This window comes from Numenius arquata, chromosome 22 (genome assembly GCF_964106895.1).
Source record: "Numenius arquata chromosome 22, bNumArq3.hap1.1, whole genome shotgun sequence".
NCBI classification, from domain to species: domain Eukaryota; kingdom Metazoa; phylum Chordata; class Aves; order Charadriiformes; family Scolopacidae; genus Numenius; species Numenius arquata.
Window position 1 is genome coordinate 7595622 of NC_133597.1, and position 19098 is coordinate 7614719.

General features: G+C 53.3%; 1 protein-coding gene across 1 annotated transcript in view; it reads left to right on the forward strand.

Moving 5' to 3' along the window:
* KIRREL3 (kirre like nephrin family adhesion molecule 3) overlaps positions 1–19098 on the forward strand; it is a 130491-nt gene that overhangs the window by 103931 nt on the left and 7462 nt on the right. Inside the window, exons 9-15 of the mRNA XM_074162283.1 lie at positions 66–193; positions 3943–4069; positions 9730–9830; positions 9931–10129; positions 11265–11300; positions 14378–14485; positions 18440–18549. Of these exons, the coding sequence (XP_074018384.1) occupies positions 66–193; positions 3943–4069; positions 9730–9830; positions 9931–10129; positions 11265–11300; positions 14378–14485; positions 18440–18549 (809 nt within the window). The remainder of the gene's footprint in view (positions 1–65; positions 194–3942; positions 4070–9729; positions 9831–9930; positions 10130–11264; positions 11301–14377; positions 14486–18439; positions 18550–19098) is intronic.

Consider the following 19098-nt stretch of genomic DNA (forward strand, 5'->3'; position numbering starts at 1 on the left):
TTGGTTTGAGGGTTTCTGGTTGACACAGGCCATCACTGTCAGTAACTCCGGTCTCCTCTCTGAAGTTGGGCCCAGGATGGCGACAGAACCGCAGTCCCTTCTTGTTGACCTGGGCTCGGACGCAGTCTTCAACTGTGCCTGGACTGGGAACCCATCTCTGACCATCGTCTGGATGAAGCGAGGCTCAGGCGTGGTAAGAATTGCTGCTGGGGCAGTGGGAAATGGCACATTTGGGGCATGAAACACTGTATGAAGCTCCCCATCTGGGAGCAAAGCCCATACCCTCCGGCTGGGAGCTCCTGGCTGGAAAAATGCTGAACCTGCAAGACTTCTCCAAATGCACGGGACAACGTGGCATTGCAGAGCAACGGGTCACAGGCTGTAGGTCTGCAAGGCTGTGGGTCTAGAGAACAGGTGGAGTGGCTGAAGGAGGGGAGACCTTCTCAATCCCTACAACACCCTGAAAGGAGGGTGTAACCAGTGGGGGGGTCGGTCTCTTCTCCCAAGTAACAAGTGATAGGACAAGAGGAAACAGCCTCAAGTTGCTCCAGAGGAGGTTTCGGATGGATATTTGGGAAAATTTCTTCACTGAAAGTATTATCAAACATTGGAAGAGGCTGCCCAGGGCAGTGGTGGAGTCACCATCCATGGAGGTATTTAAAAGCTGGGCAGACGTGGTGCTGAGGGACACGGGTTAGTGGTGGTTTGGGCAGTGTTAGGTTGATGGTTGGACCCAATGATCTGAAAGGTCCCTTCCAACCTGGTCAATTCTGTGATTCTATGATTAACCAGTCGAGGCTTTACTGCATTTGTAAGATTTTGGATACAAACGTGTGTGATTCCATGAGGCATTTGGGTGGCAGGCTGGAAAGTCAGGCCTGGAGTCCCCTTGGGAGGGGCAAAGGGAAAACCAGGCTGAAAATCAGTGCCATCACCACGGCAGAGGAATCAAGGCAGTGAGTTGTCTGACCATGCCCCTGTGCATGCAGCTCTTACCCGCAGGAGATGTTTGCAGAGGAGTCCTAACAGGACGAGAATTGATTCCCATGACGATTCATAGCTTCATAGATTCACGGATTGGTCAGGCCGGAAGGGACCTCCAAAGGTCATCTAGTCTGACCTTCCCACAGTCAGCAGGGACACCCCCAACTAGACCAGGTTGCCCAGGGCCTCGTCGAGCTTCACCTTGAATATCTCAAGGGAAGGGGCCTCAACCACCTCCCTGGGCAACCTGTTCCAGTGCTCCACCACCCTCACGGTAAAGAATTTTTTCCTAATATCCAATCTAAATCTCCCCTTCTCCAGCTTAAAACCATTGCCCCTTGTCCTGTCACTGCAGGCCTTTGTAAACAGACCCTCCCCAGCCTTCCTGTAGCCCCCCTCAGGTACTGGAAGGCCGCTATGAGGTCTCCCCGGAGCCTCCTCTTCTCCAGGCTGAACAACCCCAGCTCCCTCAGTCAGTCCTCATAGCAGAGGTGCTCCAACCCCCTGATCATTTTCATGGCCCTCCTCTGGACCCGCTCCATCAGGTCCATGTCCTTTCTATATTGAGGGCTCCAGACCTGCACACAGTACTCCAGGTGAGGTCTCACCAGAGCGAAGTGGCAGAATCACCTCCCTGGATCTGCTGGCAACACTTCTTTTGATGCAGCCCAGGATGGGATTGGCCTTCTGGGCTGCAAGTGCACATTGCCTGCTCATGTCCAGCTTCTCGTCCATCAGCACCCCCAAGTCCCTTTCCTCAGGGCTGCTTTCTAATGCCTCATCCCCCAGGCTGTATTTATACTGAGGATTGTTTCGGCCCAGGTGCAGAACGCTACACTTGCTTTTGTTGAACCTCATGAGGTTCATCTGGGCCCACTTCTCCAGCCTGTCCAGGTCCCTCTGAATGACTCCCATCCCTCTGGTGTATCGACAGCACCACACAGCTTGGTGTCATCTGCAAACTTGCTGATGGTGCTCTCAATCCCTCTGTCTATGTTGTTGATAAAAAGATGAGTTGGGTTGAACAGAGGCCAGAGCATCACTTAACCTCTTGCTGACAGGTAGCACTTCTGCAAATCGCCTGCGCGTGGTCCTTTCTGGGATGGTCCTGTTTGGCCTCCAGACCTGAGACCTCAGCCCAGCTCCCCTCCACTGTGGGCTGGAGGTATCATCAGAGCTGGACGGGCACGGGAGTGAGAGGAATGGGCTGAGCTGCTCCCCAGGCACAGACCGAGGAGGGGAGCAGACATTGAGGCATTAACTGCTGGGGTATTTTTTCCAAAGCATAATGACCTCGGTGAAGGCCATCTCCTGGGAAATAATTATAGACTTGGGAGAGCTGATGGCTCGAATCAGCTAAGGAATCCCAGTGGGTCAATAATCCCTGGATGGTTTCCCATCCTGCAGCTGCAGTTGTTGTTTCTCTGGGTTATTATCATTATAGGCAACGCTCTCACACTGTGAACTGCTATTTCATTTTCCCAAAGCTGCTGGAGCGAGCAGGGTGGCTGAAAAGAGCTGTGGACAGCGAGGATGAGGGTTTCCTGACCCTCCTGGTCCAGCCCAAGCCAGCACCAGGGCTTGCCTTCACTAAAGGCAGTGCTCAGGCAGCACGCAGGCAGAGCAGCCTTCGACCTTTATATTTGGCTTCCTCTAGCTGACTTGGAGCATCTCAGGACAGAGGGGTCTAACCCAGCAGAGATGCTTGTGCTGGCCAGCAGAGCCACCTCCGTCTCCCCCAAGACGTGCTGGCGGGGGATGCTGTTTTGTAAAGCCCCTCAGCCCCAGCCAGTTGTGGTGGGATGTGGGATCAGGGATGCTTTTTTCCCACCCCCTCCACTTTCAGAGCCAGCTCAGGCTCCCACAAAAATTACCTTCTTTCCTACTACTTTCCCACAAGGAAACAAATCAGAGACACAAGCGGGGATGAGGCCAAGTGAGCAAAGGCATTTGCATGGAAATCTTCACAATCGATGCTGAAACAGTGGGTTTAAAAGGGATCTGAAGCTCGCTGTCTCTGTCGCTTGCCAGGTTAAGGGTCAGACCCCCATCTTCTTGCTAAGGGAGACCCAGATCCACGTCCAACCACCGCTCAGGGCTTTGCGTGAGCACTAAGTCCCAGAGGCATTGACTGTGGGAGCACAAATCAGCAGAGCCAGGGGCTCACCCAGTAAGCGGGTGCTGGAAGGAAGGAGAGGTGATGGGCTAGGAGAGAGGCCAGGGCACCCGGGAGGAATTAGCCACCAGGCACGAGGTTTCCAGCAGGGAATCGCATTGCTGCAAAAACGGCTATTTGTTTTAGACTGGCCACATGTTTTTAAATACCACCAGTGCTGGGACTCTGCTGACAGCCTCATCCAGATCCCTCTGCTTCAGCAATTTTCAAGGTTTAATAAAGCTGCTAATTGCGCTGCCAGGGCAGGAGGGCAGCGTGGCTGGTAGCCATGTTACAGCCGGTCTATGGGGAGAGCTTGCCAAAACCAGCTGAGATTTCCCTGGCTGTCCAGACCCGGTTCCCAAGGGGCTGCCAGCTCTCCAGGTTGGTCTCCCACCACTTCTGGGTTTGAAATCCCCAAGTCAATCCTGGCAGCCTCCCCTGCACCCATGAAGATGGAAATGCAAGGGTGGAGTGTGGTTCTCTCAAAGGCTTTTCTGCTCCTGGTTATAAGGCTCTTGTGTCACTGCTGCCACCAACATTTTTCTCTTGTATCTTGAACTTCCTGCAAAACCGCAGTTTGTAAAAATTCAAATGAATAGGAACAGGTCTTATATTTCCCCCAAAAAACTGGGCCATTTCTTTATTCCTTGGTCCACAGCAATAAATGATGTTTCCATGCCACATCAGGCTTTGGACTCATCTGCTTTGTTGTCTCTGGGCTGCCCTTGAGCTTGTAACTCATGTCTCTTGTTCTACTTCACATCAACCCCCCCTGAAAGCAACCCCCTCCTCTCTTCCAGGTCCTGAGCAATGAGAACAAGCTGACCCTGAAGTCCGTACGCCAGGAAGATGCTGGGAAATACGTGTGCCGAGCCGTGGTGCCGCGGGTGGGCGCAGGGGAACGGGAGGTGACGCTCACCGTCAACGGTACCTCTTCCTTCCCTGTTGCTGTTCCATCCTGCCGTCTTTGTTCCCATTGCTCCGACAGCTCATGTTACCCCATTATCCCCTCAAATATCTGCTTTCAGAGCAAATCCCACTCACAGTTGGATCAGGGAGGGTCCTGCCCTGCAGACAATAGGAGTGAATTGGATTTTATATTCATTCGCCTGGAGATGCATGGGTTAAAGTAAAAAAAAAAAAAAAAAAAAAATCAACATTATCTAAGACCTGCTTGGTTCCTTATTATCAACAGGGGTTTATTGAGTAGTTGGGAGCTGGCGTCTTTAAATCTTTAATAGATTTATCTTGCAAAACCCTTGCAAGGTCAGAGAGCACTGTTGTCTCTGTTGTACAGCCAGAGAGCTGGGAATTGAGCCTGGATCCGAGACCAGCAGCCTAATCACGCTGGCAGAGCCCACGTGAGGACACCTGCAAGGGACACCAGGGCTCTACAGCTCCTCCACGGCTGCTCAGGGCTCACCCAGCACCATCTCAGGATGTGGCCCGGACCCTTACTCACGCCCGGGAGCTGGAAAATGCTCCAGAAACACCCTGGAGCTTAACGATGACCTGGCCAGGACCCCGCAACAGCCGATAATGAATTTCAGCCTAAATATGGAAGGGAAAGAGCCAGGCAGGCTGCAAATGGTATAAATAGAGTATGAATTTTGCATTGTCTCCCACCTGTATGACAAACTGGCAGGCTTCAGTCGCCGCTCACTGTCACAAAGAGAAGAAAATAAGCAGGGAAGCAGCGCAGGCGGCAGCAAGCGTTAATTTTAAATGCAGATAGTGCTGGAAAGGGAAGCCAAGGGCAACGCAGCAGGGGGCTGAAAACCAACCACTCCCTTGACTTCTCCTCAGTGCCTGCATGCTCCTTCCCCAGCGGCTGCTGGGTTTTAATTACAATTAATCTAGCTCATGGAAAACAAAGCAGCAAATTAGCACAAACAAAGAACCTGCTCTTTTCCTGACACCTACCAGGCACGTGGCCACCTTAAGTGCAGAGCAAAGTGCTCAGCAGGCTTGGGGCTGTCCAGAGCGTGCGGCGTGGAAAAGCTTCTCTTGAGAGCTTTGAGGCTTATGCCACCACGGAGCTTTTGCCTTACAGAGGAAATCCATGCCATGAGGTTCAACGCTCAGCTTTGAGCATCTCCTGGGAGCCAACTGCCTGCAGCTTCCTGTCCTGCTGGGACGTGCTGCTGGGGGATCTGCCACTGGGGTTTGGTGCAACCCCAAGGTGACAACATTGGGACACACCATCACAAGCATTGGATGCTACACCAAGGGAGAATCCCACATCTCCAGGTCGAGATGGTCTCCTGGCTCTCCGAGCAAGGAGAATCAAGGTGGGCAAGAACCAGAGCTTGTCAGGATGTCTCCAAGCCTGACATCCACCAAGTGTTTGGCATCCCGTCCCACAGCTGGAGCAGCCCTGCAGCTCCAGGAGCATGGCACGATGTGTCTAATCCAGCTAATGAATTCTGCTGAAAGTATTTTCTGCTGTAATTGGAGAGGGAAGTTGAACGCCTCATATTTTCAAATGATTTTAAATCCAGAGGGTGATACAATTGTCTTGGTGTTACCAGGTGCCTTTCTCCGTGGGCTGGGATTCGTCACAGTAAAATTAAACGTTTAGAAGTGCCTGTTCTGGGCTGGCAGCAGAGACTCTGATCAGCGCACACGGGCTCCGGAGGAGCTGATTCATCCCACCAAAAGCATAGAGATCCTGACTGAGGGATCTTAATCTGACCCAACCTGAGCCTGCAATCCCACCTGTAGTAGCCCATCCACTCTCAACCCAGTCAGAAATCACAGCAGCGTGATGCTGGGGTGGGAGAGCATCCTCCTGCCCTCGCTGCCATCAGGTCTCACTGCCCTCCCCGACGCCAGCCTCACTGGCCAGGTCTGTGGTTGCAGAGAGCAGCCCATCCCCGAGCCAGAGTGTGGGGCCACCAGCCTGAAAGGAAGCAGATATGATTCAGAGTCTCATTAACGGGAAGGAGGATTATGCAAACGAGCGGCATTTGGCAGGGCTGGAGCAGCAGAGGAAAGAAGGAAGCAGGGAACGGTTGGTGCCATCATAAATCAGCAGCAATCGGATTTACGGCCCCTACATGAGCCAAAGCCTCTCGTTGCTCCTGACTGCACACAAGCCTGGTTGAAGCTCCCACCCCGGTAGAAGCACCCCAAAATCTTCACAGCAGGATTGCCTGGGGTATGGTCTATTGATGCATCGTCTGGGCTTGGTAGGGGCTGCTGAGCAGGGACCACCACCCTTCCCTGTCTTGGTCTGCAAGAAAAGGTTTGTTAGAAGGGCTGGACAACCCCTGGTGACTAATTCAGCATAGTTTGCCTGGGATTCACAAGCAAGCCCAGCCTGCTAGAGAGCTGGGAGCAGATCTTGGTCAAGAGAACGTCATGGTGTCCCCTCAACTCATGCCTGCAGCAAGCCATTGAGGGCTTCACCAAGAATGTCTCCACCACTGCTAGAGATGGGGACCTTGGTATGGTCCCTGGCAGCAGGAGCCAGCCCAGAGCTTCTGCAGGAGGTGAGGAGTTAAACCAAACTCTCCTGCTAAACTATTTCCAACGCTGTGAGGGCTTGGGAGGAAGGGTTTGGATGGACTCAAGCAGGCTGAAGAAGTGGAGGCCACCCTTTCATTCCTCCAAGGTTCCCGAGTCAGCAAGCTGCCTTCTCTTTTGTGCGAGCCGCCACGACCGCACAAATAAATTGGCACCGGTGTGCTAAAAATAACCACAACCAATAGCTCCATCATTTATATCCATAGCAACATTGTTTAAAGCCTTTTTCCTGCCCGTGGGCTGTCTCACACTTAGCACTGAATGCCAAGCCGGAGATCGGCAGCTTTCATAAGGAGCCAGAGCCTGGTGGAGAATCAAATGCCAGCCCCAAATGTGAAGAGGCTGCAACTCCATGCTATTATTTCTGGGCATGTTCATCTCACAAATGGTCTTTAGTCATAGGCTATTATCATGATGATAAGCCTTCGACTCTGAACTCCTAAAGCAATAATAAAACCCAAAGCCGTTGGCATTTGTGCCATTTAAAATCCACTCTCCTTGGGGAAAATGATCCTTTTAATGATTATTAAGCCATTTTTCTCTAGCGTCACCCAGTCTTGGAGTGCTTCCAGAATTTATAAGTAACACACAACTGTTGAAATAGAAAGAAGATGACTTTTCTTTTATTATTTAGGCCTGGCCTACAGAACCCATTGCTGCTTTTGCCTCCATTGGGTTTTGCTTCATCAGTGATCAGGGCAGGCAAGCAGGACGATCACCCAGCAGATGTTTAGCTAACCAAAAAGCTCATCCCGCATGCCTTGTGCCACCTTTGGAGGATGAGAGGACCAGATAGGTCCCCATCACATGTCCCATCTGGGAGAAAGAAGCCCCGGCACACATTTAGGGCTATCACTTGGCTGTTGGCATGGTTCTGCTCTTGCACAAGGCATGGGGAAGGAAGGCTGAGGCCAGCTGATGGTGCCACCTTGGGCATGCTTAGAAAGAGGAATTTCAGGAGGGCAGGGTGCCATTTGCATCCTCCTGAAGGAGGGCAAAGCAAGGAATCAACCAAACTCTCCTGAGATCCCGGCCAGCACTTCTGACAGATGGGCTTTCAGAGATGGATAAGTGAGAATACGTGCCTTGGGAGCATCTTGAAGAAGAGCATTTGGCCAGAAAACCACAACAAAATGTCTTCTGTTTTTCTTTTTCTGATAAAAAGGGGCACCAAATTTTACCCTAACGTACAGCTATGACCATTACATCAAAACAAGTCCTGACCTTCTCCTTCACACACAGTTTCTGCTATTACCAATTTGGACGGCGGCTCACTTTCGGCAGTGATCTTCTGAGCTGCCAGACCCGTGTTTCTGGTCGCTGGTCAGTGAAGTGCGCTTCGCTGGGCTGGTTTTCTGGGCATCTCACCTTGGGGGATTAGGGGTAAGGAAGAACAAGGTTGTATCTTAATGGGAATTCTTTGGGAGGTATGGAAGTTTGGTGCAGGGAGGTGTTATGGGGATAATTGCAATAGGCAATTGTACGTATGAATGCACGAGAGTGAAGAATTTAGCATTTTGGTATATTTTTGTGCATTCTGTAAATTCATAAATGAGCGATTTGGATGAGAATCAGCCAGGAACACTCAGGCAAATCTGTTTCTTCCCACTTTACCCCAAGTTCCTGAGACTTTCCTTAGAGGACCACCTCAGCTGCGGGGGGAAAGGAAACAAAAAAGGGAAAAGTTTCTCAGATCCACAAAGGATGGATCGATGAGAGGGAACATGAGCACAGCAAGCTGTCCCACTCTGGCCATCCCGGAGACCCGGGCTCAAGACCCCGCTGAGGGTGTCCCCAGCCGTATTTTGGCCTCTTGTAGCAACTCCTGTTGCAGGTCTCCCACTTTGTGTGGCCCACAGAGCCCACCACCGGGTGGTGGTGTCTGCAGCCTGTTTGCACATTGCTCCCCACACGGCTGCATGGGTGGGCATGAGCACAGGGCTGGGTTTTCTGACAAATCCAGTTAAAAAAAAAAACAGGAATGACAGCCCAGAGTAAACATCCAAAAGAGCTGAGACGGGGTGAGGGGAGACCTGCCAGTGCCTGCCTCTTCCCTGCATCCTGCTGCCTGCATCCCGCTGCCTGCCTGCTCGCTGCCTGCAGCCTGGCTTGCTGCTGTTTTCTTTCCTGCCAGCAACAAGACACTCACAGAAATGCAAATCTGCTTTAATTAAGGAGGCTAAGAAACAACAATTAGGATCCCAGCTCTTATGCTGCTCCCATGGGGTGATCCCCTCTTCAGGGGGCTGTTGGAAGGGTGGGGGACATGCTGATCCCACCAAGCCATGCTCTCCTCTCCAACCCCTTTTCTCCCAACTCAGGATGTCCATGAAGGCAGGACAAGGACATTTCCCTTCAGAAGCTGGCTCAGCCAATGCGTTCGGCCTCATGTCACTCAGGGAGAGCCTTTCCCAGCCACGCTGGGTTCCTTCAGCATCCAAATGGTGCAAGAAAGCCCAGCTGATGGGGTCCAAAGGTTTTTTCCAGCAGAAATTTCTCCCCCACGTTGGGCAGGCTGATTGCAGGTCCCTGGCAGGTGGCTTGCAGGTAGCAGCTGTCCATCAGTTCTTCCTTCTGCCCTCCTACCTCTTCCTCAAGCCCCTGGGGAGCAATTAGTGCGATGGTTGCTTAACAAATCTGGGAGAGCACAGGAGAGGAACACCAGGTGGGCTGGGTTTTTGCTTTGCTTTCCTTGTGGAAGAAACAGCCCTTCTCAGATGGCCAGGTCCACCAAGATTTCCACAGGGTGATTTAATCACCATCTGTCACCAGGGATGTGGGAGCAGAGGTGGGGACACCATGATGCTTTATAGGGGCTTTGCAGATAACCAGCAGAGCCTTAAAGTAAAGGCTTTAAGGCTCTGCTGGTTTTCTGCACGGTCCCTACTCTGTGTCCTCCTGCATCACAGGAGGCAAGGGAGCTGTTGCTCCATCCCTACCCCTCAAAGAGGACCCTGATGTCCCTTCGTGGCTCTGCTAACACTCCCCACATTGCCACCAGTACCTTGTATTGCAGCCACCCGTGCAAGATGCCAGCAGCCCTCTCCTCTCTCTTGCAGGGCCACCCATCATCTCCAGCACCCAGACGCAGCACGCCCTGCATGGCCAGAAAGGGCAGATCAAGTGCTTCATCCGCAGCACCCCACCACCAGACCGAATTGTGAGTAGCATCCCATGGGGCACGACGGGTGCCTTGAGCAACTCAGGGTGCCCTACGATGGGCAAACCTGCCCCAGGCTGACACCTCTCTTGCTTGGCAGGCTTGGTCCTGGAAGGAGAATGTCCTGGAGTCTGGGACCTCTGGGCGCTACACAGTAGAGACGGTCAGCACGGACGAAGGCGTCATCTCCACTCTTACCATCAGCAACATTGTCCGGGCCGATTTCCAAACCATTTACAACTGCACCGCCTGGAACAGCTTCGGCTCCGACACGGAGATCATCCGGCTCAAAGAGCAAGGTGGGCATCACCGAGGAGCCAGGGGGGGCTGTTGGGCGGCGGGAATTAGCACCTGGCCAGGCTGTAAGAGTGGGGAGATGCTGTGAGAGGCAGGAGATGCTCAGAAAAGCTCTTGGGATGTCAAAGAGGAAGGTAGGAAGGGTGGTGAAAACGCCATGCTGGCTGTAGGATTGCATCCTTGGGGTGCCTGGTCCTGGCAGAGGGACGTGGGACAAGCCCTGCAAAGTCTCTGCTTGATACAGTATTGCCCCACTTTGCTGGTCCTGCTGAGGTTGGAGGGCACAGGCCGGTCCTGCACCCCTCGCTCTCTGCCCCACGGCACAAGCTGATGCCACTGCCACTGGCTGGAGGATCATTTATAATTTTAGAGGAACAGGAACGGCTGCTCCTACCAGACCCCACTGCTCCACGATGATGGGAGTGAGTGGGAGGAAGGCGTTTGGGCTGGTGGCAGCCCTCCACCCTGGCCACCAGCCACGATGCCAGCACATGTTTTGCAGGGCTGGGCTTACCCACCCAGCCTCAAAGGCACCTCGAGCCACTCTCAAGGGATGGCCAGGGGATTTCCACTCTCGGGGCTCTCCATAGCAAGGGAGGGAGATGGCTTTTGTGAGGAACACTTGGCTCCTGGAGGGACTCCAGTTCTCTTCTATTTTATTAAATGCCAGGGCAGGCAGGTGGATTGTTCTCATTAAGCCGTGATTTATAGGCGAGGCTGCCGTCCAGATTAAATCAGAGCTAAATGAACCCCTTAAAATTAGCCTTGGGCTTCTTCCAATGCAAACAGAGCCAGTGGTTTTTCCAGGTCGTCTGCCAGCCAGCGGGAGCGCTCAGCGGCAGGGCTGGGTCCCGGCGGAGGGTGGCCGGGCAGCCCAGCCGGGTCGGAGCTGGCAACGCAGCATCCAACTCCACAGCCGGCTCCGCATCTGAGATCCGAGCATCCCTGCTAGGGCGAGGCCAGGGAACATCCCTGCCCTGGGCAGGGGGACGCCATAGGGTGGCAGAGGACATCCCCTTCATGGGGCTATCCCTGCGCTCGGAGCAGGGATCGGAGCAGAGGGCTGAGCGCTCAGGAAGACTGACGTGTGCGCTTGGGCTGTGCAAGGCTGTGGACACTTGCTTTATTTTCAAACAGGTACGGAAATGAAATCAGGAGCTGGTATTCAAGCAGGTATGGAAATCATGAGCTGACGGTGAATGCGAATTGTCCCCAGCCGTTACCACACCCGAGGACTCGACGTCCTCCTCCTGGCCCGGCGGCTTTCCAGCAGGGCCGGCAGGGCAGGAAGGGGCGTAGGGAAGCTGCAGGGCAGGGACTGGGGCACGGGCTGGGAAGCCGGAGCGGTCCAGTCCCCGCTCTGCCACTGACCCGCTCTGCAAACCAACGCTGCCTTTCTGTGCCCCAGCTCCCCAGACAGAGAGGAGGATAATATTACACAGCCACATTTTAAAGTGCTGTGAGAGGGACCACTCAAGCGCTATTATGGGGCAAAAAAGAGGGAGAAGTAGAAGTTTCCAGGGTTGTTTGCAGACATCAGCTCGTCTCAGCATCCCAGGAGAGTGCTCGCCAGCGTCTATCACGGCCAGAGCAGGGCCAAAAGGATATTTGGGCAGATGCTGCAGGATGTGCTGCCTCATCCTCTCGGGGCTCACAGGGGGAGCACGTAGCCTGCAAAGTAGCCAGCAAACTGCTCCTCGTCAGCTCGCCCTTGTCTTTGGGACACAATTTACCATCCCAGCGCTGGTCCCTGTCACTGCCCCTTTGCAGTCACATTTTTTTTGCAACCCAGGAGAGCCCCAGGCACTTTCCCCACCCCATTCCCTGCATGATCCTCCATCATCTTCAACCTCCATCATCATAATCATCATTCACCATCACTACCTGCTTCTCACTCAGCTCTGTATCACAGATCCCACTGCCCCAAAGCTGAGACCTCAGGGGACCTCGATGTCCTGTCTCTTCACCCTTTGGCTCCATGGTCCTCTGGGAGATCCAAGCACTTGCAAAAATCCCACAAGGAGTTACCACCATTGGCAGGAACACATCCCTAGCAGGTGGCCTCAAGCTACCCAGAGAAGAAAATCCCTATTTCTTCTTGCTGTGGCTCAGCTGGTGTGTTGGAGGATGCTGGGTTTAGGATGAGCTCCTTGGTGCAGCTAGAACCAGCTCCCGCTCAAGGCTGCAGAGCACTTGGGGGACTTGCCTTTTCACCTCAGGGGAATTCCTGCACCGCAGTGGTGAGCATTCTCGGCAGGTTTGGTGGTCTACTCAGAAGTAACTCATGTCACCAGTGGCCCAGCTTGAGCGACAAGTGACACATCAAGGGACCAGCACGCCCAGGCAGAAAATTCATGAGCAGGTCCGAAACTGAAAAGCATCAGCACAAACCGCTACCGAATCTCTTGAAACAACAAGCCAAGCAGGGAAGATTAAAGGCTCTTTTTAGATCAAATGTGAGCTGAAGAGGCTAAACTCAACCAGCACCATTTTTTTATCACCCTGTGTTTCTCAAAGTAGGGCTCAGGACCCACGAGACTCCATGGCCACTGCTAAAGGATAACACAAATGTGCTTTTATAGCTCCCCTGCCCCAGCTGGGATATATAACGATGAAGAAACCCTTTGCTGACTACACAGGAAAGTTGTTGGTGGAATTATGACTCCTCCCAGTCCCACCAGTAAGGACTTTAGGGAGGTAGTAAGACACAGGCAGGTTCTGTGATCTCAGGTCCAGGATGAAATACATGATCAACACCAGCTCCATGCCAGGGGACAATGAGAAATGGTTTACTTATCACCTCGTCAAGTGTCAGCCATCAGGCTGCCAGGCTCTGCTTCTCAGCTAGATCACCCGTGTGTCCCCATGCATGTCCCCAGCAGCATTCATCTGCACACGCGAGGAGGAAAGAGGACCACCTCTCTGCATCTATTTTTCCCTAAATCCATTCCATACATTCCCAAGGTAGAGGCCCCAAGGAGACAACACCTGTTGGAGGTGTGCAGGAAGGTGGTGAGGCCACACTCACCTGGCTTAGCCGGCCATCCTGGAAAGGGTTCCCCCTCTTTTGGCCCACTGTAGGTTCACAAGAGCCTACAGGATGCATAGGAAGAACAGCTGTGGGGACCTACAGATATCTGCTGCTTTTGGTGAGAGGCTCTTCAGGATGCAGTTTATCATCCCGGCCAATGAAGGCAGTTTGTGGTACCCACAGGTGGTTGTCCTGCGAGTGGGAGCGCTGCCTGGCAATAACCCAGAGAGCAGGCACCAACCCAACACTCGCCGTTAAGCAGGAGCTGTGCTTTGAGGGACCGGAGGAACTGAGCAGGGAGATAACAAGGCTCCTGGGCTGCAAATCTGACCCTCTCACCATAAATGTGATTTCATATTCCACCCTCCCTGCACCTCGCCTGGATCCGTGCAAATAAATCAGCTTCGCTGGCTGAGCTGCAGTCCGAAATCCCCGCCGGGAACCCGACTATAAAGTTATTGTAGGCAGAAGGACGGGAGTGCCTAACCTCTGCTCTGTGGCGAGCTCTGCTCCCCCGGGCTGCCCCCGCAGACCCCGGCACACACATCCCACCCCACAGCCCCTGACCCCCACAACCGCCTGGGCTCTGCTGTCCCCGGCACAGTCCCAGTCCTTGGAGCACCCTCCAGAGGGATAAGCCAAGAGAGAAGGCAGAAGATTGGGCTGTAAAACAGGCAGGGCTGTGAATGACAGCTCTTGGGTTCATTCATCCACATACACTTACCAGCGCCAGCTAAGACAGCTGAGCCACCACCTCGCAGGCAGGCTTGTCCCCGACTCCATCCCTCCATCCTGGCTCCAACCTTTCTCCCAGCCTACTCTGATGCCCTTTCTTTTCTTAATAATACTAACACACCGCCGCCTTTTGCACTTCTCATCCTTTAGAGACCCTCATTCATTAGCCTGCAGGGTGCTATCGAGAGCAGTTGTTAGCCCGCTCTTCTGGCTCCCTCCTCTTCTCTCCCTCCCAGGGGAAACTGAGGCACAGAGAGGTCAGGGCTTGCACAAATTGCAGCGCGTGCCAGTGTCCCATGGGCAGCCCATGCCGGTGTCACCCGCACAGGAACAAGGGAGCAGGGAAGGAGGTCCATTTGGCCCCAAAACCCTCCCCAGGCTCATCACCAAGCCGCTTTCCAGTAGCCGGGGGTGGGTCCCTTGGGTGAAAGCCACCTCTCCAACCTTCATCCTGGCTTCATGCTCCCTCTTCTTCCTCTTGCAGAGTCAGTGCCGATGGCAGTGATCATCGGAGTGGCTGTGGGGGCCGGCGTGGCGTTCCTGGTGCTGATGGCCACCATCGTTGCCTTCTGCTGCGCCCGCTCCCAGAGGAGTAAGTGTCTCCCCTCACCCCATTGCACCCCTTCGGGCAGGGCTGGGGTGGAAACCTGGGTGGGGGGTGGGTAGGGTGGGTTGGAAAGAAACTAGAGGTTGAATTTACTGATGCGGCACCAGCTCAATCTGCTCCTCATGTTGGTCCACCAAATGGTCAACGTCACTAAAGGCAGCCCTGGGGGAAAAGGAAAGGGTTTTGGAGCATGTGGGAAAACACAGCAGGGTGAACACTAATCGCTGTTAGCAGCACCAGCAGCTCGGGAGGTGAGCAGGGGTGTCCTGGGGGCAAAGGGACCTGCTTTTAATCCCTCCCTTGGAGAAATCCTGATGTCCAAGAGCGAGAAGCATCCACACTGTGCCATGTCAGTGCTTAAAAACCCTCCTTGGTTCGTGCTCTCTGTTCTGCTTCTGGTTCAAGTCCATTTTCTCAATGTAAAATGTGTGTTTCCAAGTGGGAAATTAGAGCCAGCTGAGGGGTTTTACGTGGGACACGTGGGTTTTGAAGCCTGGCTGCGGTGGGAATACACGTTAAAGCAGCATTAGAGATGCAGGTAGAGGAGAAGGAGGGATGAACAGCGTGGCATGGTGCTGCTTCATTAAAAAAACACCAGGAAATGAAAGGAGGATTGTTGGCTAAATGAAAAGACATTAAACCAGGAGGGAGAAGAGCGTGATTGTCTAGAGCATCTCAGGCCACGGGGGAGAAGAGGAGACACTCGGCGGTGCTCCCGGCTCAGGGGACGCCAAGCTCTCTGTGCCTGTGCCAGGAAACCCAGTCACTTCTCTTTTCTGCTTATTTTCCCCCTGTTTCTCTTGATCGTTTGCAAAAGCAATCAAAGACTCTGGGCTCCTCCTGGATTTGGGTATGAACGCACGGCCTCCCGCAGCAGAAATGTGTTTAATTTTAAGAGCGATAATGACGCCTCTCCCTGGTTTATCCCGTGTTTTTTTTTTAACTCTTGCAGCCTCCATTAGCAAGTATTAACAAATGAAATGGGGGGCAGTCATTAATCTTGCTTTTTGGGGAAGGATTGCTGATGGATGGGACCCAAGATTGGATCGGTTCAATACTGCGGAGATCACCCAGCACCTGAAGAGAGCAGGGGCCAAGCCGTGTTACCATGTCAATGGTCGGACCAAATTGGCCACGCTTTCCCCACACCTCGTTTGGAGCCGGGGAGAGCATGTGGTTCATTATCTTCCTCTTATTTGATGCAACCAGATGGTGCGGGGTTCTTTACAGGACACACTATGTAACACTAATGCTGTGACAACAGATCAAAGACGTGGCACAAGTGCCAGGTTTTAGAGTCCCTCGCAAGCTGGAAGTGGGGGGGCAATTTGGGGAAGAAGTAGGGCTTGTTCTTCCAAGACAGGACAACTCCATCCCACCCAAATGCCTTGAGTGATTCTGCCCTTGGATTCCCAGTGGTAAATCAGGAATAAGAGGTGTTTTCCTCCCTAGGGATGGGGGAGGATACGTGCTGGGAAGCAGGTACTGGGGATGTGGTGGCACAGCAGTGTTCGAAGTCCCTTTTCTCCATGGTGTTTCCAGCGCTTTCCTACTTAGAAAGGACTTCTTAGTTTCTTATATGCAACGAGCTGCTGGATCCGAGCATCTTCGCAGTGTATTCCGTGCACCACTGCTGTTCATCGGCACCTCCTGTAGTGCAGGATCCTGCAGAGTCCACGGCTCCCGTGTCCTGGGGAAGGGCCTACAGCATACCTGGACCGGAGAGTGGGTCCCACGGGGCTTCTTCGCTACTTCGCTTTGAGATCAGAGCAAGCGAGCATGAAAAGATCATCCAAGAGATCAGCAAAGATGCCCTGCCCCATCTCCCTTCCCTCCCCAGAGTGAAATAGGAGGAAGAACAGCTCAACCTTTCCCAGGGAGCTGGATCCAACTGGAGACACCAGTTTGGTAACAGATGCTTTGCTGGGTGCTCACCAGGGCTGATGCTCGAGAGGAGCGGGATGCCATGATGCTAACGAAGCAAATCCTGGGGGTAGGCTGGGGTGCTGGTGGCTGTGGGGCCACTTGGTCCCCCATCACATGGCTCCAAAAGCCACCTGGAGCTGCCCAAACAGGATTCCTCCCTGATTCTGGGGGGAGCTGGGAGCATCAGCAGCTAAACCAGCCCCCAAGGGACACTCAGGATGCCAAACCCTGTGGGGAAGGACTTGGCTGTCCCAGGGCAAAGGGGTTTTATCCCAATTGTGCAGGTGCTAATGCAAAGCGGATGCTGTGGCAGCTATCTCCAGCTGCAGGTAGGAAGAAACACCAGGCTGAGAAGGTGAGGGAGGGACTTTCACCACGGTTAGTGGTGTGAAATCAGCAGAGGTACTACAGAGATCAGCTCAGGAGTGACGGGACCAGCAGAGCACTTGGATATCAGGAGGGACTCTTCCTACCAGGATGACTGCAGATGCCTCTCCCAGGACAAATACCGGGATGTTGCTGCATCATTTAAAACAACAGCCTGCAAACGAATCCCGCCGTCAGGCTGCGGGGGTGGCTCCGCATGGCTCCTGGCGGAGGGGACAAGGTGACCCAACGGTGACTCTGGAGAAGGCATCTCATGATGGCTGCCCCTGGCCACCGACCGCAGCTAATGTCACCAGGGGAGGCAATTCCTGGCCGTGCTTTGGGGAGATGCAGCAAAAGCCAGTGCTGGGCACAGACACACTGAGCCTGGAGGCCATTTCTTACCTGGAAAAGGAAAAAAAAACCAGAGTTTACTGCACATCTGTTGTTGTATCTTCAGTGACTTAACGGCCCAGAGTTATTTAAGGGGGAACACTCCTGGGACAGGATGTGCAAGACAGTAATTAGCTTTTCCTTGTGATTAAAAACAGAGGCTCCATCACCAGGAACATGATCCCAACAGGAAAAAAAAAAAAGGAAAGAAAAGCAGTAGTAACTTCCCAGCAAAACCCTTTGCCTTGTACCCCAAGACTCGGAGATGTCTGTGGCTGACAGCGGGGCTGCAGATATCGAGGCCACCGGATGCTGAGGCAGATTAATTCAAGGATGGAGCTTCAAGCCGGTCTCAATGGCATGATTCAGTTTGCTTTACAGATAAAATCACCGACTCCCCAGCCTCTGCTGGACTGAGTCAGTGCAGGGCGCTGGCAGTTCCTCCAGCTGGAGGTAGATCTATTGAGCCCAGGGGTTCAGGGCGGTTTTGGGTCCGGGAGGGTTGGCGCAGCCATCCTGGGAGGTGAAAGCCAGATCGTGGGCTGGAGCCTGGCTTCAAAGCTGTTTAGATCTCGCTGTTCAGATTTGCTTCCATCTCGGCTTTTCATCTCGCATTCGCCTGGCCGTTTCTGCTCCTGCTGCCTGGTGTCTTTGGCTTAATTTTGCTAAAATGACTTCTTCAAAGCACGCCTGACACCTTCAGGGAAGGCAGAGAGTCTCTCCAGAAACGTTTCTGTCTGCCCTGTATGAAAACAGGCTGCTTGGAGCAGCAGCCAGGGATGATTTTGTGGTTCCCAAAGCCCTGGCTATATCTTTGTTCGTTGCTTGGCCTTGTCCATACGTACCTGCACCCCAAACCTGGGGAAGGCTTTTCTCAGGGGCTTCCCAGTGCCCAGGAAGACCTGGTACGTCCCTCAGGAGCAGTATTTCACGTGCTCCCCCAGCATACGCAGTCTGGAGAAGGAGCCCACCATCTGTTTGAGCAGCCCTTCTGCAGCCCCAGCTCCTGTCAACAGCTCCGTGAGTGTGGCAGAGACCAACCAAGCTCCCCAAGGAGTTAAAATAGGAACCTGAGCTCCCCAGAGGTGAAGGTTTACCTTATGGCAATGCAAATATTGCTCCCCCACTTCTTGGATGCACTTGCTGAGCCAGGGTTAATTTTCCTGCTGGACATCCACGGCAATCAGTCAGGTCCCCAAGGATGCTCGACAATTGTTGTCAACTAACCCCTTCTCCCTCTCGTTCTTTGCCCAGATCTGAAAGGTGTGGTTTCTGCCAAGAACGATATCCGTGTGGAGATCGTGCACAAGGAGCCGGCCTCAGGCAGGGAGACGGAGGAGCACCCGACCATCAAGCAGCTGATGGTAAGGATTTACTTCTTCCCCCCGTAAGCAATTACTCTGGGTAAGTGTTTGATGGTAATGAGCCCAGGCACATGTAGTTCAGTGCCGTAATCCCCACTCAAGGCAAGGATGCTCTTCCAAAAATCTTGCTCTTGAGATACACATTCTCTTGCCATAAAAGCTCCTCGAGTGAAACTTTGCTAATGAGGAGGGAGAGCTGGGAGAGGTTTATTGCAGTAGCCCAGCTGCCCGCCGGGCTAATTGCAAAGCAAATTTGCCACCTCACGTGGTGCAAACTGCAAGTAGACACGCCATAGGTGAGCACAATATAATAATAAGCTAATTAGCCAGCGAGAACGGCGCTCTCCTGGACGCACTTTAGAGAGTTATAGCTGCAAAAATAATGTCTGTGCACACAGTTGGTTGCAGATTGCTGACGCCAGGGGTGTGGGGCCAGCCTGGACCTGGGGCTGTCACAACCTGGGAAGTGTCACCTTCTTGAGGCCCGAGGGGACCCAAACACATGGGCAGGGTGAGATGCTGGTGGTTGAGAGCCCAGGAAATTCAGCT